General features: G+C 41.6%; 1 protein-coding gene across 4 annotated transcripts in view; it reads left to right on the top strand.

Moving 5' to 3' along the window:
* The window catches only part of RPS6KA3 (ribosomal protein S6 kinase A3), a 147,056-nt gene that overhangs the window by 36,873 nt on the left and 85,483 nt on the right, over positions 1-24,700 (top strand). For all 4 annotated transcript variants that reach the window (XR_015728253.1, XR_015728254.1, XM_087871355.1 and 1 more), the window contains exons 6-9: positions 13,882-13,961; positions 16,184-16,290; positions 17,185-17,222; positions 17,389-17,531. Coding sequence is in view for 2 of the 4 variants with exons in the window: in XM_087871355.1 (XP_087727481.1) it covers positions 13,882-13,961; positions 16,184-16,290; positions 17,185-17,222; positions 17,389-17,531 (368 nt within the window). In the remaining 2 variants the exon portion in view is untranslated. The remainder of the gene's footprint in view (positions 1-13,881; positions 13,962-16,183; positions 16,291-17,184; positions 17,223-17,388; positions 17,532-24,700) is intronic.

The raw sequence follows: 24,700 nt of genomic DNA on the forward strand, positions 1-24,700 counted from the left end.
TCCGATGCCAGTTTCAAAATCCACGGGAAGATATCTTTCTTAATCTTCTCTTCTCTTCTTTCTATATTTTTTCCAATCCTTTTTTTTTATAAATTCTTTCAACAGCGCCCCCCCCCCCCGTTTTATTTTTGAAACTTTTAAAATGGTGATTTGAGGTTGATGTTTCTGAAATACTCGCTTTCTTCTTGAGGTCGCGTTTTCTAACTTGAAATCCCCAGTTCATCTCTTCTTGCTTGTATAATCATTCAGTCCATTTCTTTGTCCATATAACCAAAATTTGTTGCCATAAAGATTGTCAGCTTGCAATAAAGAAACTATTTGTTGCTTTTCTGTCATTTGAATGGAAACGTCCACCAAAATCTTTGTTTCAACTGTGCCAGCCAGTCTCTTAATCCTGTCCATCTCCTGATCTTCCAAAAACAAATTCTTCTGAATAATTTCCTGCTGTCCCTTTAACAACTGTTTATATTTTCCCAAGCTGTTTTTTGAAAAAGCCCTTTCAATTGTATTCAACAGGGCTGGAGTAAAAGAGTCTAAAAGTTCTTGAAAAGCCTGGACTGTCACGGCTTGGGAATTTGCTGATTCACCAGCCCTGTTGTCAGCCATATTTCAGCCACTTTGTATTCATCCAGCTATCAGGACAACAATTCAACTCTTTTCCACTCAGTATAAAAACCAGATTTTAGTTAAGGTCAGTACCAAATTCTTTTCCTCAATACCAAATTCTTTCCATGGACGCTTCCCCTTTAAAACTTTCTCTTAGGATGTAATCCAGTAGCTGTATCACTGTTGCAAACTTTAACAAGCCTTAACAAGCACTTTCCCTGGTAGTTTCCTCCTCCCGCCCTCAGGCGCCATTTTCTGCATTTTAAAACGGAGTTAAAGTGTTACTTGCAAGTTTTCCTTTTGTTTTCTCCTGATTTGCTCTGTCTGCAATCAAAGTAAAGATGTTAAAAGTCCCCCCGTTGATTTTCAGCAGATTTTGGTCACAGCTTCTAGCTCCGCTTTCACGGAGTCTTCCCTGGTCCGGAGCAGCTTGACAGGCTTCTATAGGGAGCCCACACCCTTTGTGCCCCAGGATTTCTCCTAGTGCACTTGGGCTCTACCTCCACCTGTCGACTCTTCTCTCTCCCCTTTGCCTGGGGAGAGGGTTCCAAGCCTCCAGACAGCTGTTTTTCGGCTGTTCTGGGGCTTTTACGGAACCAGGGATCGGGCGCTCGTAAAAGAGTGTCTTCAAAGCTTGCGGAGCCAAGCGGAAGTCGACGCTGGAAATTTTATTAAACAAAATACGTGGGACTGATATAATAAAGGGAGTTAGAATTAGACGGCATGAATATAAGCTACGAGCATTTGCGGACGACCTGATGGTTACCTTAGCCCAACCGGTACAATCAATTACAGCCTTGATGGATATAAACTGCTCATATGGACAAGTATCTGGTTTTAAAATAAATACAGCTAAAACAAAGATAATAGCTAAAAATATGGACAGAAGCCAGAAAGAAGAGATAGAAAGGTTAACAGGATTTGAAATAGTTAAGAAGGTTAAATATTTACGGGTTTATATTATGACTGCAAATACGAAATTATATCAACATAATTATGAACCGTTATGGCAAAAAATACAGAAAGAGATGGAAAATTGGAAGAAATTGCAACTGTCTTTGCTGGGTAGGATAGCTGCTGTAAAAATGAATATTTTACCAAGATTTTTATTTCTTTTTCAAATGATACTTACACTTAAAAAAGATGAAAATTTGAAGGAATGGCAGAAGGGCATAAACAAATTTGTGTGGGCAGGGAAGAAACCACGAGTTAATCAAAAGATAATGCAAGACACCCGAGAAAGAGGTGGTCTTAAAATGCCCAATTTAAGACTGTATTATGAAGCTGCTACCCTCTCAGCAATTACAGATTGGATAAATTTAACGGAGGAAGAGATACTGAATATTGAAGGATATGGTCTGGTCTACGGCTGGCATGCTTATCTATTGTATGACAAGAAAGTAGATAAGACTTTTAAAAGTCACATATTAAGAAATGCTCTACTGCGTGTCTGGAAAAAGTATAAATATAAACTAAAGGATAAATTACCAATATGGACAGTACCCAGACACGCGATAGAGAATATATATTTGGAGCGAAAGCAAGATAAGTTTACATATAAGGAACTCCTTTATAAGGAAGGAGTTAGATTACAATTAAAATCTATGGAGCAATTAAGAGAAGAAGGGATTATTAAGACTTGGTTTCAGTATGGTCAGCTGCAGGCCAGATGGAAAGAGGATCAAAAATCTGGTATTTTGCAGCAGGATGAGAATTTGATAAAGCAAATAAGAGATAAAGGTCAAATGCATATTAAAAGGTTATATAATGTATTAGTGGAAATAGATTCGGAAACAGATCTAGTCAAGGATTGTATGATAAAATGGGTACAATACATAGGTGAACCAATAATGTTGGATACATGGGAAAAGATATGGGTTAGAAACGTAAGATTCACACAAGCTCAAAATTTAAGAGAGAACTTTTACAAAATGTTTTATAGATGGCATTTTGACCCAAAAAAACTAGCTTGCATGTATCCAAATTTACAACCCAAGTGTTGGCGATGTGAATGTGAATATTTTCATATATGGTGGACATGTAAAAAAATTAAGGCTTTTTGGATAAAAATATGGTGGATTATTCAAAATATTTTAAGGAAAATTAAATTTATACCACAGTTTTTTTTGTTGGGAATAGTCATGGATTGTACTGTAATAGAGACTAAGTTGGTTTTGAATTTAATAACAGCTGCCAGGTTACTGGTGGCACAGTACTGGAAGAAGGAAGATCCACCTACCATTGAGGAATGGACATTAAAAGTTGTGCATCTGGCAGAGATGGCAAATATTTCATCATATCTTAAAGATCATTCAAATGAAAGATACATATCAGAATGGAGAAGATGGATTGACTATATACAAAAAAAGTATCCGAACAAGAAGATTCATATAGTTTATGAATGAAATATTTTTGAGTAGTTTATGTTTATAGTTTTTGAGTTATAAGGAGTTAAAGATTTAGGGAGAATATGAATGCAATAATTTGTTAGCATATTTTAGCTTTATGTTTGTGAATGCTATACCCTGTGCCTGTTCTGGGAAGTCTAGGGAGGGGGGTGGGTGGGAAGGACGGGAGGGGGAAAGGGTGGGGGGGAGAAAATGTTTGTATTTCCTATAAAACTTTTCAATTAAAAAAAAACATATTAAACTGTCTTTGCAATATTTTATTTTATTTTATTTTATTTCCAATTTATATACCGCCCTTCTCCCTGAGGACTCAGGGCGGTGTACAGCCAGAATTAAGAACATGAAATACAAATATTAAAAAAACAATTAAAATATATATAAATTTGGCCCAAAAATTAAAAATCACAAACCAATTAAAACATTTAAAAATTTCTTCTTAAGCCAGCCCGGCTTGCTGGAAAAAGTGGGTTTTAAGGGCACGGCGGAAGGCACTGAAGTCTTGGATTCTTCCTTATCTCTGGGGGCAACTGATTCCAGAGGGTAGGTGCCCCCATGGAGAAGGCCGTCTCCCTGGGGGTCACCAGCCTACATTGTTTGGCTGATGGCACCCTGAGGAGGCCCTTTCTGTGGGAGCGCACGGGTCGATGGGAGGTCGTCGGTAGCAGCAGGCGGTCTCGAAGATAGCTAGGCCCTGTGCCATGGAGCGCTTTAAAGGTGATGACCAACACCTTGAAGCGCACCCGGAAGACTACTGGGAGCCAGTGCAGCTCGCGCAGGAGCGGTGTTACATGGGAGCGCCATGCTGCTCCCGTCACTACCCGCGCTGCTGCATTCTGGACCAATTGGAGCCTCCGGGTGCTCTTCAAGGGGAGCCCCATGTAGAGAGCATTGCAGTAGTCAAGGCGAGAGGTGACGAGGGCGTGAGTGACTGTGCACAGGGAATCCCGATCAAGAAAGGGCCGCAACTGGCGAATCAGGCGAACCTGACAAAAGGTCCCCCTGGTTACAGCCGTCAGATGTTCCTCCAAGGACAGCTGCATATCCAGGAGGACTCCCAGATTGCGAGCCCTTTCTGTGGGTTATTCCCATATTGTGATGGCTTCTTTTATATTCTTGTCATCTGGTTTATCCACTAACGCCTGTTCTTTCTTTTTTATTTCCTCTTCCAATTCTGTATGTTTTTTTCCCCTGTCTACGCCTGTTAAGAATTATTCAAATTTATTAAAACTCCTCTCATATATGCTTTACTTGCATCCCATACCATTTTCACAGGTGTACCCTTATGCATATTGAAAACAAAAAATTAAATTTTTACATTCTATCACATTTGCCTCATATCGAAACAAGTTTTCATTCAGTCTCCAGGATCTCCTGGACCCCTCCCCAGATTCTAATTCCATCCACACCGGATTATGGTCTGTTAAAGTTTGTGGACATATCTTCGTCTTCTTTACCCTGGAAAAAAAATCATTTGTAATTAGTATAAAATCAATTCTAGAAAAAGATTGATGCCTATCAGAAAAAAAAGTAAAATCCTGTTCTTTAAAATTCTGTTCACGCCATGTATCTCTCAACTCCATATCATCCATCATATAAAAAAAAGATTTAGGCAATTTAGCCCGTGTTTGAACATTTGGCAAAAGAATCTTTTTATCTTTTGTGGTGTCCAATACACCATTCCAATCACCCATCATTATTCATGATTTGTAATCCATTTATATTATTTTTTTATGCAAAAGTTTATAAAATTTCTCTTGTTGCTGATTGGGAGCGTATACTCCCACTAAAAGTATTTTCTTCCCTTCTATTAATAGTTCAATCATTATATATCTTCCTTGTGGATCTGCTTCAATTAATTAAGCCATTAAGTCTGTTCTTAGGTATATAACTATACTATTTTTCTTCTCAGGAGCTGATGCAACAAAGTGTTTGCCCAATCTGGCATTCATTAGGTATTTCTGATCACTTGTTCTAATATGTGTTTCTTGCAAGCAAATTATATCATTTTTAAACTGTTTCAAATAATGAAATATTTTCTTTCTCTTTTGTGGTGAGTTTAGGCCATTAACATTCCATGTCAAAAATTTATTTGCCATCCTTGGCCCCTGAAAGCTTATAGAGCACCGACTGGAAGTCCTCCTGGAATTTCCTCTTCGGTCTAGCTCCTCCCACAGCTTCCATATTTGTAGTTACAATTTCTTGGGTTGTTATCTGGCTTTGTTGCTTCTTTAGTTCTTGTTCTTTGCGTTTGGTTGCTGCTCAAGTTTGTCTTTGATCCTTGGGGTCTTCCATTTTTTCAAATAAATCCAAAAGTTGAACATCCTCTGAAAGTTGCAAAAATTCTTGTTGAGTGGTCAGAACACCTCCTTGAGCTTGTTCCTGCATAATTTCCTTTTCCCCCTTTCTGACCTCTCCTGGTTCTTTCCTCCTTCTGGCATCTGGAGATGGTGGGTTTCCAGCCTTTAGTATGGTAGTGTAAAAATCTCTTGCCTTCCAAACTGAATTGAGACGATGTCTCTCACTCAAATAATTCACCACTAATCCGACTGGAGCTTCCCATGTGTACTGTAACTGACGCCTTCTAAGTTCATCAATTAGAAATGCATAGTCCTTTCGAGATCTCAACATTTTTGGGGGAATCTCCTTCATTACTGAAACCTCCTGTCCTGCCACTTGAAATTTCTTCTTATAAGAGACTTGTAAAACTCCGTTTCTTGTTCTCCTTGTGACAAAGTAGATCACAATATCTCTTGGTAATTGTCTCTGTTTGGCAATCCATGAATTGACGTGATAAATTTTGTCTATTTGTCAGGCACACTCTGCTTTAGACTCTCCAGTAAACTGAGCAAGGGCTTCTGCAAAAATCTCTCTAAGATTTTCCTGGTTATTTTCTTTCAAGCCTCTGACCCTCACTTCCCATTCCATCGCTCTGTATTGTGTCATTATAAATTCTGCTTCCGCCTTTTCCATCTTGTTTTAAGCCTCTCCTAATTTAGCTTCCACATTCAGATTAAACTGATCAATTTCATCCACCCTTTCTTCCAATGATGTAACATGACCCACCAGTCCCTTAAATGCATCCACAATATCTTCTCTTATTGCATCATTTTGGGTTTTAATTGTTTCTTTAATTTCAAGCAGTTCCTCAGACACTCCTTTAATTTTTTCCTCAAAACGGATTGTAATTTTTTCTTCCAAATCATTAGACAATTCAGTAGACAATTTCTTTTTTTTTTATTGAAAAAGTTTTACAAATACAAATTTTCCCATTTCCCCCCCTTCCCCTCCCCAACCCTCCCTAACCCTCCCCTCCTCCCATGACTTCCCCAAGGTGAAATCCAAATCCAAATCATATGTTATCATACTTTACCGCCCTTCTATTCTCCCCCCTGTGTACTATACATTTTTACATGACATTAAACTATTCTACCCCCTATATACTATACATTTCTACACAACATTCAACTAAAAGCTATCTGGTACTTCCTAGTTTGGTATTTATTCTGCACATAATCTATCCATTTCTTCCACTCCCATACATAAGTTTCTTGAGTCTGGTCTTTTAAGTATGCTGATATCTTCACCATTTCTGCAAAACTGGCCACCTTCAAAGTCCATTCTTCAATAGTAGGCAAAACATCCCTTTTCCAATATTGACCAATCAGTAACCTAGCTGCTGTCACCATATACAATATTAATTTTGTTTCACCCATTGAAAAGCCCTTAACTATGCCCAGTAAAAACAATTGAGGAGAAAATTGGAGTTTTTTCTTCAGAACATTTTGCATAACCCACCAAATTTTTATCCAGAAAGCCTTCACTTTCTTGCAAGTCCACCATATCTGATAATATGTAGCATCCAAACAATCACATCTCCAACATTTTGGTTGAACATTAGGATACATGCATGACAATTTCTTAGGATCTAAATGCCACCTATAAAACATTTTATAAAAATTTTCCCTCAAATTCTGTGACTGCGTAAATTTAACATTCTGAACCCATATTTTTTCCCACATTTCCATCATGGAAATTTTGCACCCATTTTATCATACAATCTTTAACCAATTCATTTTCTGAATCTCTTTCTAACAAAACATTATAAACCCTCTTGATATGCATTGGGCCTTTCTCTTTTATCTGTCTAACCAGTTCTTCTTCATGCAACATTAAACCAGTTTTTTGATCTTCTCTCCATCTCAGTTGAAGTTGATTATACTGTAACCAAGTTAAATTAATCCCTTCTTCCAACAGTGTATTTAATGTCTTTAGTTGCCATCTGCCCCATCATTAAAAAGTACTTCTTTATATAAACCCCCCCCCGAGTGACTTTGTATTTATATTCCATATAATATGACCAAGATCCAACCACAACGGTATTTTGTAATCCCATTTGAACCGGTGCTTCTTCCATACTCTCATCAAGGAGTTTCTAAGCATATGGCTGTTGAATACTTTATCCACTTCATTTTCATAAAATAAATATGCATGCCAACCAAATTCAAGATCATAACTCTCTATATTCAATATTCCAGTCTTTGTCCTTCTAAACCAATCACTTGCTTGTGTCAACGCTGCTGCTTCATAGTACAGTTGTAGGTTTGGAAGTTTAAGACCACCCGTTTTACGAACATCTTGCATAATTTTCAATTTAACTCTTGGCTTTTTCTCATTCCAAACAAACTTATTCACTCCTTTTTGCCATTCCATCAGCTATTTATCACTTTTAAGCACCGGAATCATTTGAAACAAAAATAAAAATCTAGGTAGAACATTCATTTTAACTGCCGCTATTCTTCCAAGTAAAGACAGCTGCAGTTTTTTCCAGGTTTCCATATCCTTTTGTACCTTTTGCCACAAAACCTCATAATTGTTTTGGAACAGTTTTATATTTGAATCTGCAACTTGAACTCCTAGATATCTCACCTTTGGTACTATTTCAAAGCCTGCCTTCCTTTCAAGTTCCTTCTTTTGATCTGCTGTCATATTTTTAACTATCATCTTGGTTTTTTTCTGATTGAGTCTAAATCCTGATACCATACCATATTCTTCTATAATGTCTTTCATCTGAATTATTGATTCCATCGGCCGTGCTAGGGTAACAACCAGATCGTCTGCAAATGCCCTTGTTCTGTAATCCTCTTGCCTTATAGCTATTCCATTCAAAGTACTCGAGTCCTGTATTGTATTCAAGACTTCTAGAGTTAGAATAAACAACAACGGGATAACGGACAACCTTGTCTTGTACCTTTTTCTATACTGAAATTTGTAGTTAAATTTCCATTAATGATAATTTGTGCTGTTTGCTCCTGATAAATTGCTGAAACTGCCTGCACGAACTGATCCCCAAAGTCCATCTTTCTTAAAGTCTTTAATAGAAAGTTCCAGTTCACTCGATTAAAGGCCTTCTCCGCATCCAAAAACACCAGCACTGCAGAGATCTGTTTATTCTTCTCAAGATATTCCAATAAATCTATAATTTGCCTCACATTATCCTTCATGTATCTGCCTTCTATAAATCCTGCTTGATCATGATGAATCACCTCTTGAATAACTGGCATTAATAGTAGACAATTTCTTTAAAGCTCCCTGAAGAACTTCTAGTGTCAGTGTTTGTGTATCTGGTGGGGCTAACAAAGACTGCATTTTGGATGTTTGAGCTGGAGAAGTCCCCGCACTTTTAGTCACAACAGTTTTTATTTGCTTCGCAGCCATCTCCAACACTTTCCCACCAGCCACTCAGCAGAACCAACAAGTCTTCTTAATCTCAGTCCTTAATACTTATTATGGCTTATTATGAAATCAATATTAATTTCCAATCCTCAAAATTTCCCAGCAAAGTCTTTTAAAGGTACTGACAGCATTAACGAGCGTTAATGAGCGTTAACAGGCACTTTCTCTTTTAACTTTCGATTTCACGCCATTAAGCAGCTCAGTGCCATCTTCTTTAACTTTCTTCCATCTCAAACTCTGAAGGAAGTGGTAGTTTATTGGAGTTAAAATTTAGTACTTGCAGTTGTGATTTTTCCTGTCTTGCTCTGCCTGCTTTCAAGTCAATCAATATGAAGTCATTTGGCTCGCAGGGGTGGTCGCGGCGCCTTGTTCTGTTGAAAAACAGACACGTCCTGGATCTGGAGCTTTTTCAGGTGCTTGGGGAGCTCTCACCCTCTGCGCCCCAAGATTAATCCTGGGGGTCCTGGGGAGCTTAATTGTTTTTATTATGACTTTTATGAGATTGCTTTCTATGCTTACTGTTGCCAGCTTTATGATTTGCATTTTTGCTTATCTTTTTTGCCTCTGAGATGATTAAGCAAATCATTCAGAAAGTTTCTTTTATTACGCCTCATTTTCCTTAAAACTCAAGTTTACCTAATATTGGAATTAGGGGGTCAGCTGAGCTAAATAAACTGTCATTGCTCTATAGACAGGTTATGGAAATATTTTTTCCAGGGGGCACTGTCCTTCACTATACAAGATAAAACAGGACTCATCAATTTTCAGGGCAGGGGCATAGTTAAGTCAAAAAGTTGCTGTAGACAGCAAGATGGGTGACATATAAATTTATTCAATAAAACTCAGCTCCAAGGCCATAAAATACAGGGCAAAAAGTTTGTTATAACAGAGGAGCAGTGGGAAGACAAAGTTTTAAAAGGTTGTGGATACAAAAGGGAACTGTCAGGGCCGGATTTTCCTATAGGCTAACTAGGCTTCAGCCTAGGGCCTCAAGATCAAGAGGGGCCTACACAGTGGTGGGATTCTGGGGGTTCTAGAGGGTTCGGCCGAACCCTTTGTTAAATTGCTGGCTCGCCCGCCCCTCGCCTCCTACCCGCGCGGCGCCAGCCTACCGTAGCCAGGGGTAGCAATTGTGACTCTTTTACAACCTGTGGCCTTCAACTTCCAGAATTCCTGAGACAGCTTGGCTGTCTCAGGAATTCTGGGAGTTGAAGGCCACAGGTTGTAAAAGAGCCACAATTGCCCACCCCTTCCCTAGCCTGAGTTCCGCTGCCTGGGATCCACGTGGGCTGCCACGTGGTTCCCCACCGGCTCCGGACGCAAGCGAGCAGGATGGAGAAAGCAGCTTCCACGCCTTCACTCACCCTCACTCTCTGCTCTGTTGGATCGCCGGCCGTTCGCTTACCCCGCCCACTCCCCATCTATTGCTGCCTCCGATGGCTAGAGGAAAAAAAAAACTTCAAATTCTTGCCGCGGGGCTTCAAAGGGCCGCCCTAGAGCCAATGGTGCAGCCGAACCCTTTGTTAAATTGCTGGCTTGCCCCGCCCCTCCGCACCACTATTTATTGCCAATAAATAGTGGTGGGCGAGGGGCGGGGGAGCCAGCAATTTAACAAAGGGTTCGGTGCTTTTTTTTGTAATTTTATTGGCCCACGGAGCTTCAGCATAGGCTAATTGGCCTCCCGGCTCTCAGCTGATTTGTCTCAGCTGTTTTGCTCAGGGCTCTTCTGCTTTCTTGCAAAGAGTGCTGATTTTTTTCCCCCTAGCTTTGCTGAGAAACGAAACTGAAACTGCTTTGCTGTTGCTGCAAGGTTGGAAAATTAGGCAGGCAGAATTCTTTTCTTTTTCCTCACCAAAAAAGGTAGGTGAAAACGATGGGAAATTTAGGGAAAAAGAGGAGAGTTCAGGATTTTAAAACACAAAAGAAAAAAAGCTCTATTTAACTAGGGAATTGTAATAATTGAGATACTATTAATTGTATATTTCTGAAAGCAGAAATGGTTAAGTTGTGGTTTGGAGGAATATATGGGGGAAATTATTTGGTTTATTATTATTGGTAAATATAATTAATTGATTTGTAAGAAATTGGATTGCATGGAAATAATTGGAATATTCATGTTCATATTGATTAATATACAAAAGTAGTTATATAACTAATTGATTTATATTAAAATGTTGAATTTATATTAAACAACTAATATTACATAATTAACCAATGTGAGGATGGATATAAAAATAGATGACAATGGGAAGGGGTATAATATAGAATAGAAGGGAAAATTGAATTTGATTAAGATTAGAGATGAGGATGAAGGGTAATATTGGTTTTTTACAAAAATAGATGAGGAATAAATATGGCAAAAAGGAAATATAGAAATTGTAAATTTAATTGAAATGACTAAACACTGTTTAAATTTGTGAACCGGCCAAATACTCTGTTCAAAGAAAATACATTGTATGTTTGTATGTGTGTTTCTAATTATTGTTATTTATTCATATTTGTTCCCTTTTATTCTTTAAAGTTTAACAATTCATTCTTTATCTTAATATCTTTATATTTGTTTGGGGTTGGCTTTCTTCCCTTTCATCTTTTTTATTGTACAGCAATCTTTCTCCTCAAACCTACCACCTCTCTCTTTTCTTTCCTTCTTACTTTCTCTTCCTCCCCCTCTTCTTCTCCTCCCTACTTCCTCTTCCTTTCTCCTTCTCCTCCTCTCTTCCTCCCTCTCTTACCCTCACTCCTACTCTAATTTCCCTTCCCTTCCTTCATCCCTCTCTATTGCTGTATCCTTTTATGCATATGGACTACTCAGAGGGCTGAAAAAGCTATTTCTGACTGGTCCTCGCACTTTTGACCAGTCCTCGAACTTACGACTGTCCTCACATTTTACGTTTTTGCCCTATCTTGTCACCATGGTGAAGAGAAGCAGTTGTGAAATGAGTGACATGGTTGTTAAGAAAGCTGCACGGGCATAAATGTGAGGATGGTCATAAGTGTGAGGACCGGTCAAAAGTGCGAGGCCCAGTCAGAAATGACTTTTTTCAGCCCTCTGAGTAGTCCCTATGCACATAGCCACGCCCACCTGGTCACATGATGAGCTAGCCATGCCTACACAGTCACGTGACCAGCTAGCCACGCCCACCCAGTCACATGATTGCCAAGCCACACCCCCAACTAAGCCACGCCCACAGAACCTGTTGTTAAAAAAATTGAATCCCACCACTGGTGAAAGGGCCTCATAAGTGGAATAGCCTAGGGCCTCTTTTCATCTAAATCCGGCCCTGGGAACTGTACTGTCACACACTGACAGGGCCAACTTCTTTTTTGTTGTTACTTCATACTAATTTCAGCGAAGATTCTTATTTAATAATGCTGTGCTTTGTATCTGAAGGATTTTAGCCAAATCTGAACCTACCAGCCAAATTAAGCTGGGATGAAATGTATAGATTTACTGTCAAGTCTTGGTTTAAGAAATCCATTACCCTCCTTTCTGATAGGCAAAGCAGAGATTTCCTACAGTGAGCTTCTAAGGCATTGTGTGCAAACGTTTATGAAAATGTATTACAATGTATAGCTTAGTTTAGAGCCAATATCTGCTTAAGGCCTCATGCTAGAAATCCAGAGACTAATTCTAGCCCCAATTTACGCATGAAGCAGCTGAGTTACAGCTTGAGCCAGTTACTCACTCTTGATCCTTACTTTCAGAAGCAAGACAGTGGCAAATTATTTCTGGCAATCTTACCAAGAAAACTGCAAGGACTTTTCCAGGCAGTAAGCAGGAGTCAAAAACTGATTCAAAACAAATATATCTTAGTTTAAATATATTCTGAAGATATAGTATCGAGTCTCACTGAAATATTTTCTCTTGTTTTTCAAGCATGGTAAAATGTATCATTATTGCATTCATACAAAATAACAAAATAAACAAAATAAAAATGTAGCATTAATACTACCTGATATATAGTGAGAAGGGAAGGGAAGGGAAGTTGGAAGGTCTTCAACCCCTGCCCAGGCAGGAAACCCTACACCACTTCAGACAAATGGTCATCCAACATCCTAAAAATTTCCAGAGTTGGAGCATTCACAACTTCTGCGGGCAAGTTGCTCCACTGATTAATTGTTCTGTCAGGAAATTTCTCCTTAGTTCTTAGTTGCTTCTCTCCTTGATTAGTTTCCACCCATTGTTTCTTGTTCTACTATCTACAAAGACTATCAAAGTCTTCCTCAATATTTTCCATTTACAGGGAGGTTAGTATATAACATTTTGCTATTTCCAAGGTCTTTGTATGCCATCCCAATCTGCACAATTGTATCAATGCATAAAAAACCATGAAATAGAATAGACTCATAATATAGAGCAATTTTATTCTTGCCAAGAACAGACCAATGTATTTCTTGCCAAAAATTAAATAATCAAATACTCTGTATTTTCACTAGATATAATTTGTTTCATAGAAGCATTTCTCTTTTATAAACATTCTTGCTGAGATTCAGCAACTTAGCTTGGAGACATTTTAATCAGAAAGTACTCTTATAGCGCTCTTACAGATACACTAAATTCTACAATAAATGTTTTAGCATTAACAGGCAAGGATTGTACATTTTTAGTGAATTTGAGCTATGAGGTATTTTTTTTATTGATTATTTGAAAATCATAGCCCATGGTGAATGCTGGAGTTTAGCCACTGTATTTTAATACTTCCAAAGAAATTTAATGACCAAGCATGTTGAAACAATAATTTTATAATATGAATACTGCCTATGACAAAGGATTCCTTCCAAGCTAGCTCTAACGGCCATTATGCTTTTTACAGCCCTGCACTGTGGGACTGTGAGACAGTCCCTCACTGTAGGCCTTCCCTAGTTCATAGTTCAGCCTTCTCTAATGGGGTAATTTTCAGGAAGAATTGACAGGATGGTAGCAACATCAGTAGATGCAGTTAGTTACTTGCTGGAGTATAGTAGCAACTTTTAACAAACAGCAGCAGTAGGCACTAAAGATGATGGGTGCTAATGGTGGCATTGTTTTCTAGATATATCCTATGGAGTGTAACATAAATAATTAAATAGTTCCTTTCTGTGGCTAGAGATACTGTATGACTTTACTGAAATCAATTGTTTGCTTTTCCCTCAGCTTTTCAAACAGAAGGGAAGTTATATCTTATTTTAGACTTTCTCAGAGGAGGCGATTTGTTTACACGCTTATCCAAAGAGGTAAGCAAGATTTATATTGTAATTATAACAGGAGCTTTTTAATAGAGCTTTCATTTTAAATACATAGCTTAACTATGTAGAAATATTTTCCAAATCTTAATTTTTGTTTGTATCATATAGCATTTCTCCTGCATTCTCTATACTTCGAAATAATTCTACTAGCTAATTATGATTATATGTTAGTATGAATTTTAGATGCTTTGTGTTAATGCTTATTTAATAATCACAGTGGCTTTTATAAATTCAGTTATATATCTGAACATTTGTATGCTCCTTTTAATTATGCATGTTACATTTTAAGTTGAGAAATAAACATTCCTACTATCTGTCAGACCTGCTCCAATCTGGTTCCTTAGGAAAGAAAGATATTTGACTCCATTAGATTCAAAACATTCTTTTACTAAGGAAGTTGGTTGCAGTAAAGTCAGGCTAGCCCTAAGGTTTTCCCGCACAAAAAAGATACAGAAAATTTCTCCTTTCTTCCCTGTGACCAGTCTATCACAGGGACTTCGGCAATCGGAGTTTGCCAAGATGATATGAGAACATTGAGATGTTCTGGGCCAGGGGTCGGCAACCCGCAGCTCCGGAACCGCATGCGGCTCTTTGGGCCCTCTGCCGCGGCTCCCTGTCCCATCCCTGGTTGGACCCGTCCCTTGCCCCTCATTTATTTTTTGGACTCCAGCCTGAAGCGTCAGGAAACGAAAGCTGCCTTACGCGCAAATGTGGCGTGAAGGCAGGTACAGGGCAGCTTTGTTCCTGCACTCTCCTCCCCCCCTGAGCTGGGAGCGTGTGCACGTGTGGGGAGACCCTCCTCAAGCGCCAAAGCACAGCAAAGGCATGTGGGGGGTGGGCGGCCGCTCACTTAGGAGGGTCTTAACAGGACGAGGCTTCTCTCCTGCATTAATGATCCAGCCATCACCTTGCCATGTCATCTCCCACCTCCGGCAGCTCTTCGGCCGAGTGCAGAGGGTGCGAACTCCAGCCCGAAGTGGCAGGAAGCGAAGGCTGCCTTACGTGCAAATGTGGCACAAAGGCAAGTACAGGGCAGCTTTGCTCCTGCACTCTCCTCCTCTTCCCACTCTCATGACACCCTGTCCGGTTGTGGCTGAGCTGGAAACTTGTGCATGCATGGGGAGACTCTCCTTAAGCAACCCGCTGCCCATCCCGCGGACACATTTCCTGAGCTTTGGTGCTCGCTTAAGGGTCTCCCCACACGTGCACACGCTCCTGGCTCAGCCACAGCCAGGGCGTCACGAGAGTGGGAGGAGGAGGAGAGTGCAGGAGCGAAGCTGCCCTGTACTTTCCTTTGTGCCACATTTGCACGTAAGGCAGCCTTCACTTCCTGCCGCTGGAGTTCGCACCCTCTGCGCTCGGCCGAAGAGCTGCCGGGGGTGGGGGATGAAACCACAAGGTGATAGATGTAGCATTAGTGCAGGAGAGAAGTCGTGTCCTGTTAAGATCCTCCTAAGCGAGAGGCCGCCCACTCCGCGCGTGACTTGGCTGCGCTCTTGTGCTCACTTGAGTGGAGTCTCCCCGTGCATGTGCACGCTCCTGGCTCAGCCACAGCCTGCCATGACATCACGAGAAGAGGGGGGGAGGAGGAGGATTGTCGCCCGAAGGGAGAGGGGAAAGAGAGAGAGAGAGACGCACACACACACGTACAGAGAGGGGTGGGAGAGATACACACATAGAGACAGACACAGAGTAATGCACAGAGAGGGGGTGAGAGAGAAACAGAGAGAGACACATACAGAGTGATTCATAAGAGAGGGGAGGAGAGGGGGAGAGAGAGAGATACAGAGGGAGAGAGGGGGAGATAGGGAGAGGGGGAGAGAGACAGAATGGTTTTGTGGCTGGGTAGATGTGGCAAGGGATCATATGACTGGGTAGGAATGAGTGACGTTGAATTGACCATGCCCACCCAGGTTTTGTGGCTCCGGTGTGCTTTTTTCCTGTGGGAAATGGATCAAAGTGGCTCTTTGAGTGTTTTAAGGTTGCCAACCCCTGTTCTGGGCAATTCACATTCCTTTCTCAAGGTGCATTGACTTGGTGCCTCTGGTACAAACTGTTCTGGACATCTCTGTCATTCCCCCCTCCTTATTTCCCATCACATACACAAAATCATATTGCACATTTGTCCACCCTTCCTCCCCCCACCTCCAGCCTTTGATGGCAGGACCTGACAGTACCTTAGTTATGGAAATGTATATTTTTCTTTGTAGGTCATGTTCACAGAAGATGATGTCAAATTTTATTTGGCTGAATTAGCACTCGCTTTAGACCATCTGCATAGTCTTGGGATAATATACAGAGATCTAAAACCAGAAAAGTAAGTTATTCAAATTGGATTCAAGTAGCTGTGTCCATGGAATTATGGTCAAGTAGAAGGGCATGGCAAAAGTTTTTTTTATGTCATAAATATCTGCCCTTTTCTATATATATAGAAATTACAGAGGAGAATATCATATAGCACAACACTACTTCCATCTTTCTAATAAAAGAAGCAAACACTTGCAGATGCCCATGGCTACATTTATACATTTGATAAATTTATTTATTTATTGTAGAGGCTTATAGGCCATTCCTATCTATACAGGTGTGGTGGCTCAGTGGTTAAAGACACTGAGCTTGTCAACTGAAAAGATGACAGCCTGGGTTCAATACCTGAGTGTCAAATAATGTGGTGAGCTCCAGCAGTGGGTTTCACATATTCTTACCACCGGTTCGCTGCGCGTGCGCACCTTCCACACATGCACCTGGCCTCGAAAACGTGGCTAAATAGGACGGTATTATGCCAGGGCAGGTGGGCACCTGCAGTCGCTGCTACCGGTTCAGCCGAACCAATTGGAATCAGGTGAATACCACCTCTGGTGAGCTCTCATTACTTACCCCAGTCTAGCAATCCTGCCAATCTAGCAGCTTTAAAACATGCAAATACAAGTAGATAAATAGGTACCACTTTGGTGGGAAGGTAACAGTATTCCGTGCCCCTCGGCTTATGGTCATGCTGGCTTCCTGACCACTAAAGTTCTTCAGACAATGCTAGCTTCCTCGGTTAAGAAACGGAGATGAGAACCACTCCCTAGAGTCGAACACAACTGGACTGGGGAAACCTTTATCAATAGAGGATTAACCCTGAAATAACATTTAATACTATTTATAGTTTTCTTTAATTGTTACCAATAAAATTCATATAACCAATTTAAAACTATTTTATTTATAGCATACTTCTTGATGAAGAAGGGCATATTAAATTAACAGGTATGTAAGGCAAAATTTACTTTCTATGAATGATTTGTAGACACCTTGCTTTTTGCGTGATAAAACAGAATGTTTGCAAAATACATGCACTTAAAAATAGCCTATTAAAAACTAAATAATTTTCTGGTTAGAAATATGCATAAAAATGTTTTTTTTTTTCTTCCAGATTTTGGCTTAAGCAAAGAATCTATTGATCATGAGAAAAAGGCGTACTCCTTTTGTGGAACAGTGGAATACATGGCCCCAGAAGTAGTTAATCGGCGAGGTCATACACAGAGTGCAGACTGGTGGTCATTTGGTGTATTAATGGTAAGTTTGTGTCAACTTGCAAAGCTTTCAAGTTGCCATAAGTAGGAGGGAGGGAGAACTGATAAAGCTGATAGATTTCCCTAATTGAAGCTACATTCCATACATGCTTCCTTACCGCAATCAGAAGGAGGGTGTTGGATTTCACAGCCAGCTAAAGTGGTTAATTGGAGAATGTGATTTATGACATGGCCAGGGAGGAGGGGAGAGACAGGGTCATAGAGGAACGTAAATCTACGTGGGATTAGTTCTAACTGCATCTGAATATTGCCAAAATGGTGCTCCTAATAAATGACTGTATTTCTTTTGAAGCTTGGCTCATGGCTCATGAATTAATTAGGGCATCTTTCGGAAACTTCACAGACAGTTAGAACTCCTTTTAAAATCTATCAAGATTACCAGGTTTCCTGAATCCTGGACTCTCCAATCACTCCCCAATATCTGGGGTGCTGGGAGGGAAAATCAGGCAACCATGGCCGAAGACGGGCTATCTGAAGAGAGCCTAATTGCAGCCAGAGTGCAGCCTCCCTCAGACATCAAAGCTGAGATGCCTGCTCAAGCGGTGGAAGCAAGAAAAGATGAGTATTGGTGGGAGTTAATCCCTAAAGCAGCTGAGGTTGAATTCCCCCACCACAATGCCCGGGAAAAGGGGAAGCTCCTAAGTGAGCTGGGAAGAGTGGAGTGGAGGATGGACTGGAAACAAGCCAGGCTCCCAAAGCCCCTGGGGAGTTCCAGAGAGCAGCCGAGGGAGGAATTTGACCGGGCCGCCCTTCCCGATGAGGGGCTGTCATGCAGGCCAAAGGAGAGGGGAGGAGCAGTGGATCCCTTTGAAGTGAGGAGAAGCAGGCAGGAACACAGCCCCCCTTCTCCACCTATCAGAAGGAGGCTGCAACCAATGTCTGTTCCACGCAGCAGGCAGGCTGCCCAGAGAAGACAAACCCCTCTCTTCTTCCATACCAGAGCTGAGGAGGAGGGCCAGCTACATCAAATGCAAGCGTACAGAGGCCAAAAGCGGGGGAGAGGAGCTGAATGAACTGCCCCAGTTCAGAGGAAAGTTTGATAGGGACTCAGACCAGCTAGTTCTATTCCTCGACTCAGCTGAGATCCACCTAGAATGTTATGGACACCTCTTCCCATCCCCCAGAGCCATGGTGAATACCACTGCAGAGGGGCTAGAGGGGGAAGCAAGGAAATGGTTAGCAGCCTTTCACAAGATGGAAGATGCAGATGATTTCCTACGACTGCTAGAGGCCAGATTCGAAGAGGTGGAGGAAGACCTGTATGCAAAAGATGAGCTCAGCTATCTAAAGCAGAGGGGCTGCCCCATTAAAGAGCACATCCGCGAATTTAGGAGAGTCATTGGGAGGCTATCCCCTTTATCAGAACGGTTGCTAGTGCACTTTTTCAGAACAAGCCTGGACAACCAAATTGCCCAGGTAACCGCTTACTGGGACATCCCAAACCAGCTCTCTGAGTGGTTCCGAGTAGCAATAAAAGTTGACAGTGGATTGCGCGCCAACAACATGAGGAAGCAACCAGACATGAAAGAGAGGGGGCAACCCAACCTGAAATCGCCCAGCCAATGGGGAACCACAGCACCACGGCAGACCCCAAAATCAGCCTTCCCTCGAAGCCTGCTGAAGTGCTACAGATGTGGGGGGAAGGGCCACATGGCATCTGTGTGCACGACTCCAGCCCCGAAGCCTAGGCCAGAGCCACCAGCAAGGGACAGCTGGAATGAGGCCCCAAACGGGCTACCAACACGTCCCGGAGGGTCCTCCAGGTGGAAGAAGTCCCTCCCCACACGGCCGAAGTGGGGGAACCCCAGGCAAAGATGACCAGTCGCCAGAACCCTATGACAGCAAGGACGAGGGTGAAAACGACCCAATGGTGAGGGGACCAGTCCACCCTTTCGTTTTCCCAATACGCCTCACAACCCCAAAAAAGGGGACCCAGGAGGCTTTTCAAGCCCTGATAGACTCAGGCTGCACTAGATGCTTGATCAACCTAACCACAGTCCTGAAACTGGGGATCAGAGCAAAAAGACTGACCCACCCAATCCGGTTCGAACAGGTTGATGGGTCTCTAATGGGGAGAGCCTATGCCACTCACCTGACTGAACCAGTGAGGCTAGAGCTAGCGGATCACTGGGAAATAATTTGATTCGTAATAGCCCCTAAAATGACAGATCCAGTCATACTGGGACTCTCCTGGCTAGACAAGTGGGGACCAACCATCTGGTGGCAAGGGGGTAACTGCAGACTGAGAATAGCAAGGGGGCCCCAACCCCTCCCACACCAATGAGCAGAAACACCACCCATGCAGGGAACCCTTCAAAAGAACACACCAGAACAACTGGCAGCCACATCCGACAAAACCACAGAGACCGCACAAATCCCGAGGGAATATCAGGACTTTGCAGAAGTATTCAGCAAGGCCGAGTGCAACATCCTGCCTCCCCACCATGAGGCAGATTGCGCCATCGAAATCATCCCCGGGACAAAACTACCCAAGCCCAAACTGTATGCCATGACACCCCAGGAAATGCAAGAAATGCGCAATTACATAGACAAAAACCTAGAAAGGGGGTTCATCGAGCCAGCCAAACCACGGGTCTCAGCGCCAGTCCTCTTCAAATAAAAAAAAAGATGGAACTATGAGATTGTGTATGGACTTTTGAGGAATTAATGCCGTGTGTGTACACAACCTATATCCTCTCTCCCTCATGAATGACATGCTATCACACCTGGCCAAAGGCAAAGTCTTCATCAAACTAGACCTCAGAGAAGCATACTACCAAGTACACATCAGGGAGGGAGACGAGTGGAAAACAGCGTTCAACTGCCCCCTAGGGAGCTTCCAATTCAAAGTGATGCCTTTTGGACTGCAGGGAGCCCCAGCGGTGTTCATGCAATTAATAAATGAGGTGCTGCATGAGCACCTCTACAAGGGGGTTCTCGTCTACCTAGATGATATCCTCATTTACACTGAGGCCATGGGTGACCACATACCCCTTGTCTGCCAGGTACTGGAATAACTTCTGGCAGCCAACCTGTATGTCAAGCTGTCCAAATGCGAGTTCCACCGTGCATGGCTAGACTACCTGGGTTATCGAGTGTCAAATGAGGGAATAGAGATGGATCCAGCCAAAGTGCAAGCCGTCCTAGGCTGGCAACCCCCTCGTACCCGTAGACAGCTACAAAGCTTCCTAGGATTCACGAACTTCTACAGGCAATTCATCCCCTTCTTTGCGATGATTGCCAAACCCATGACGGACCACTTAAAGACAGGGAGCCTAGGAACAAAACCCCGCCTGGGACAACCTCTACAGTGGGACCTAACCTGCCAAGAGGCATTTGAAACACTAAAAGAAATGTTTGCAAAGGAACCAGTGTTGAAGCACCCTGACCCCGAACAACTCTTCGTCATCCAAGCAGATGCCAGCGACGTGGCAGTTGGAGCAGTGCTATTCCAAAGAAATAGTCAAGGAAATCTGCAACCCTGCGCCTACACCTCCCGCAAGCTCACGGACACAGAGACGATGGACAGCATGGGAAAAGGAGGCATTTGCGGTGAGATGGGCACTGCTAACCTGGAGACACCTGCTGGAAGGGGGGCAGAAACTGTTCGAAATCCGGACTGACCACAAAAACCTGGGGGTCCTCAAGACCCCGCGAAAACTATCGCCCAAACAAGTCCATTGGGCTCAATACTTCAACCATTTTGACTTCGTGCTAAAGCACATTCCAGGGGGGAAGAACTTTCTAGCTGATGCCCTCTCCCGCATGCCCCAGTACAAATGTGAATGGGAGCAGGTAGTGGACGCCATCGTTCCCCTTTCCCAAATAGCGGGCCAAGTAACCACCAGATGACAACTCCGCGACCGGCACGACCAACCAACAAGTGATCTGACGGGAAAACTCAAAACTGAACTGCTGGCAGACCCCTGGTTCCGAGACAATCAACACATCCTGACAAAAAGGGATGACCTCACATGGAAGGGGACAAAGCTCTATGTCCCTGAATCCCTACATACCCTGATCCTCCAGAGGAGCCACGATGTTAAACCGGCAGGCCACTTTGAATTCCTAAAGACTTTACACTTAGCACGGAGGCAGTTCTGGTGGCCCAGCATAAAGAAAGACATGGACAGTTATGTGAAAAGTTGCACCATCTGTGCCATGATGAAGAAGCAGCCAGGAAAATCCCCCGGACAAGACCATGGGAGGAGATTGCAATGGACTTTATAGTGGAGTTGCCGAAAAGTGAGGGAAACACAGTGATCTGGACTGTAATAGATTTATTTTCCAAACAGGCACACTTCATACCCTGCAGCTGACTACCCTCAGCCCACCAGTTGGCCAAACTGTTCCTGAAACACATCTGCCGCCTCCATGGAGTACCAAGAAGAATTATCTCTGACAGAGGGGTCCCGTTCACGGCTAAGTTCTGGAGGGAGTTCCTACGGTCCTTTGGGTCATCCCAGGGCCTTAGCTCAGCCTTTCATCCAAGCACCAATGGGGGGACAGAGAGACTGAATGCCATGCTAGAGCAGTACCTGAGGTGCTACGTGAACTATCAGCAGTCCAATTAGGCGGAACTCCTGCCTTTTGCTGAAGTCGCGTATAATGCTGTTCACAGTAGCACAGGGCTAACCCCGTTCAAGGTAGTGAGCGGCATGGACTTCGTCCCAATGCCTGAGTACCCAAGGGAGCCCCCCTCCTCAGTCAGCTTGACCGATTGGATGGCGACATTGAAAGCAACCTGGGAGAATGTCAAGAAAGCGCTAGCTAAAGCAGCACAAACCTATAAGAAATAGGCAGATAAACACCGAGCTCCCCAAAGGCCATTTCAATTGGGGGAGAAAGTTTACCTCTCCACAAAATATTTGAGGTTAAAACTCTCTAGCAAGAAATTGGGGCCAAAGTTTATGGGACCATTCCCCATAGTAAAGATAATCAACCCGGTCACGATGCAATTGAAATTGCCCCGACTGCTAGGGAAGATACACCCGGTATTCCATAGTAGCCTCTTAAAACCCGTGGTCTGATTGACCCTGAGGCCACTACCCCATGAGCCCCCAGACCCCATGGTCATAGGGGACCAAACACATTGAGGTGCAGCAAATCCTCAATTCGAGGTGACACAGGAGACAACTCCAATATTTAATCAAGTGGAAGGGTTACATCTTATCAGAGGCATCTTGGGTAAAGAGTTGAAACATCCAGGCTGATCGCCTTATAGCCATATTTCACATGGAAAATCCAAACAAGCCAGGTGGGGTGGTCACATTCCTATACTCTACATCTGTACTCAAATTGTTTTGCTTTGCGCAGGTCGCCCTCGGGAAGTGAGGTGAGTCGAATGTCAACTTGCAAAGCTTTCAAGTTGCCATAAGTAGGAGGGACGGAGAACTGATAGAGCTGATTGATTTCCCTAACTGAAGCTACATTCCATACATGCTTCCTTACCGCAATCAGGAGGAGGGTGTTGGATTTCGCAGCCAGCTAAAGTGGTTAATTGGAGAATGTGATTTATGACATGGCCAGGGAGGAGGGGAGAGACAGGATCATAGGGGAACGTAAATCTACGTGGGATTAGTTCTAACTGCATCCGAATATTGCCAAAATGGTGCTCCTAATAAATGACTGTATTTCTTTTGAAGTTTGGCTTATGGCTCATGAATTAATTAGGGCATCTTTCGGAAACTTCACAGTTTGCATGGGATGATTACTTTAGTAAGCTTTGTAATAATAAAAGAAGAGAAGGAACTTCATTTTAATCATATGTGAATGTCAAATACAAACCCACCTAGTTAATTTATTCTGAATATATGTATATATATCAGGGATATAAATTGGTAGTGTAAATAATTGAGTTCTTTATTTCACTTGTTGGCAGTTTGCAGGTCACTATAAAATTGGCACTATTTTTATTATTTCGTAAGTACCTCTAGGATGAATTTCTGTAAATCCTGTCAATATACATCTATTGTCTTAATCTATGAATTAAGACAAATGGAAATGATTTATATCTAAAGAGAATTATAGTAATAGTATCATAAAAATAATATTTTTCAAATTTGTTATGTCCATAATCAAATCTAAACAAATATACTTTTGGATTTTCATTTACTTGATCATTAAAAATTGCAATTAAAATTTTTTGAGATTTTTAAAATATGCTAGTGCAATATTTTTCACCATAAATTGGCTTAAATAACAAATATACGTAGATTTTGAACTTCTGTGTTTAAAGTGCAAGCTGTTAACATGGTCAACATTACTTATGTATTACAAAAATAAATAAAGAAGTGTTAGCTTTTACTGAATTTTAATTTCTAGTTTTTGGTAGCCAGTATACAAATACCTCCTAAATTTAAAATAATTTGAGATATCACCTAGTAATCATATGAAGTTATAAGCATTGTTTTAAAAAACTTTCTAGAGGAGAAAAAAAAGAATAATTTCAATTTCCAAAAAATTAATAGCCAAATTAATTTTGATTCTTTTGGTATGTATATGTTTATTCATAAAGCACTGTGTTAAATATTTAAATTTCTTAAAGTGTAAAAGCAGAAAAGAAAATATAAATATATTTTGGAACTGTTTCATTAAAATAGAAATATACCAAATAATTTTGAATTGCAAATATTTCAACTCTCAAAGCACATTTTAGTCTCACCATATGTGTTCTTATATTAGAACAGCTTGTTATCAAAAATTGTCCAACCTTACTTTCGAGGTTGGTCAACTTCCAATGAAATTTGAATATAATTTTTGAACTCAGAATATTTTGCTCTTAAAATGTGTTGCAATGTTATCTGTTTTTATTTTGCAATTTTAAAGGCAGAATGGAATTGAAAATCTATACTTTAAAAAAATCTAGGGAAATAAAATTTTGTATTTGAGGAATAGCAATAGCAATAGCACTTAGACTTATATACCACTTTACAGTGCTTTACAGCCATCTCTAAGCAGTTTATAGAGTCAGCATATGGCCCCCATCAATTTGGATCCTCATTTTATCCAACTCGGAAGGATGGAAGGCTGAGTCAACCTTGAGCCTTGTGAGAGTCGATCTGCCAAACTGCTGGCAGTCAGCAGAAGTAGCCTGCAGTACTGCACTCTAACCACTGCACCATCGTATCTCTTAATATAAACATATTGGAG

Source organism: Pantherophis guttatus, chromosome 5, assembly GCF_059756535.1.
Source record: "Pantherophis guttatus breed Tessera chromosome 5, ASM5975653v1, whole genome shotgun sequence".
Lineage (NCBI taxonomy): Eukaryota > Metazoa > Chordata > Lepidosauria > Squamata > Colubridae > Pantherophis > Pantherophis guttatus.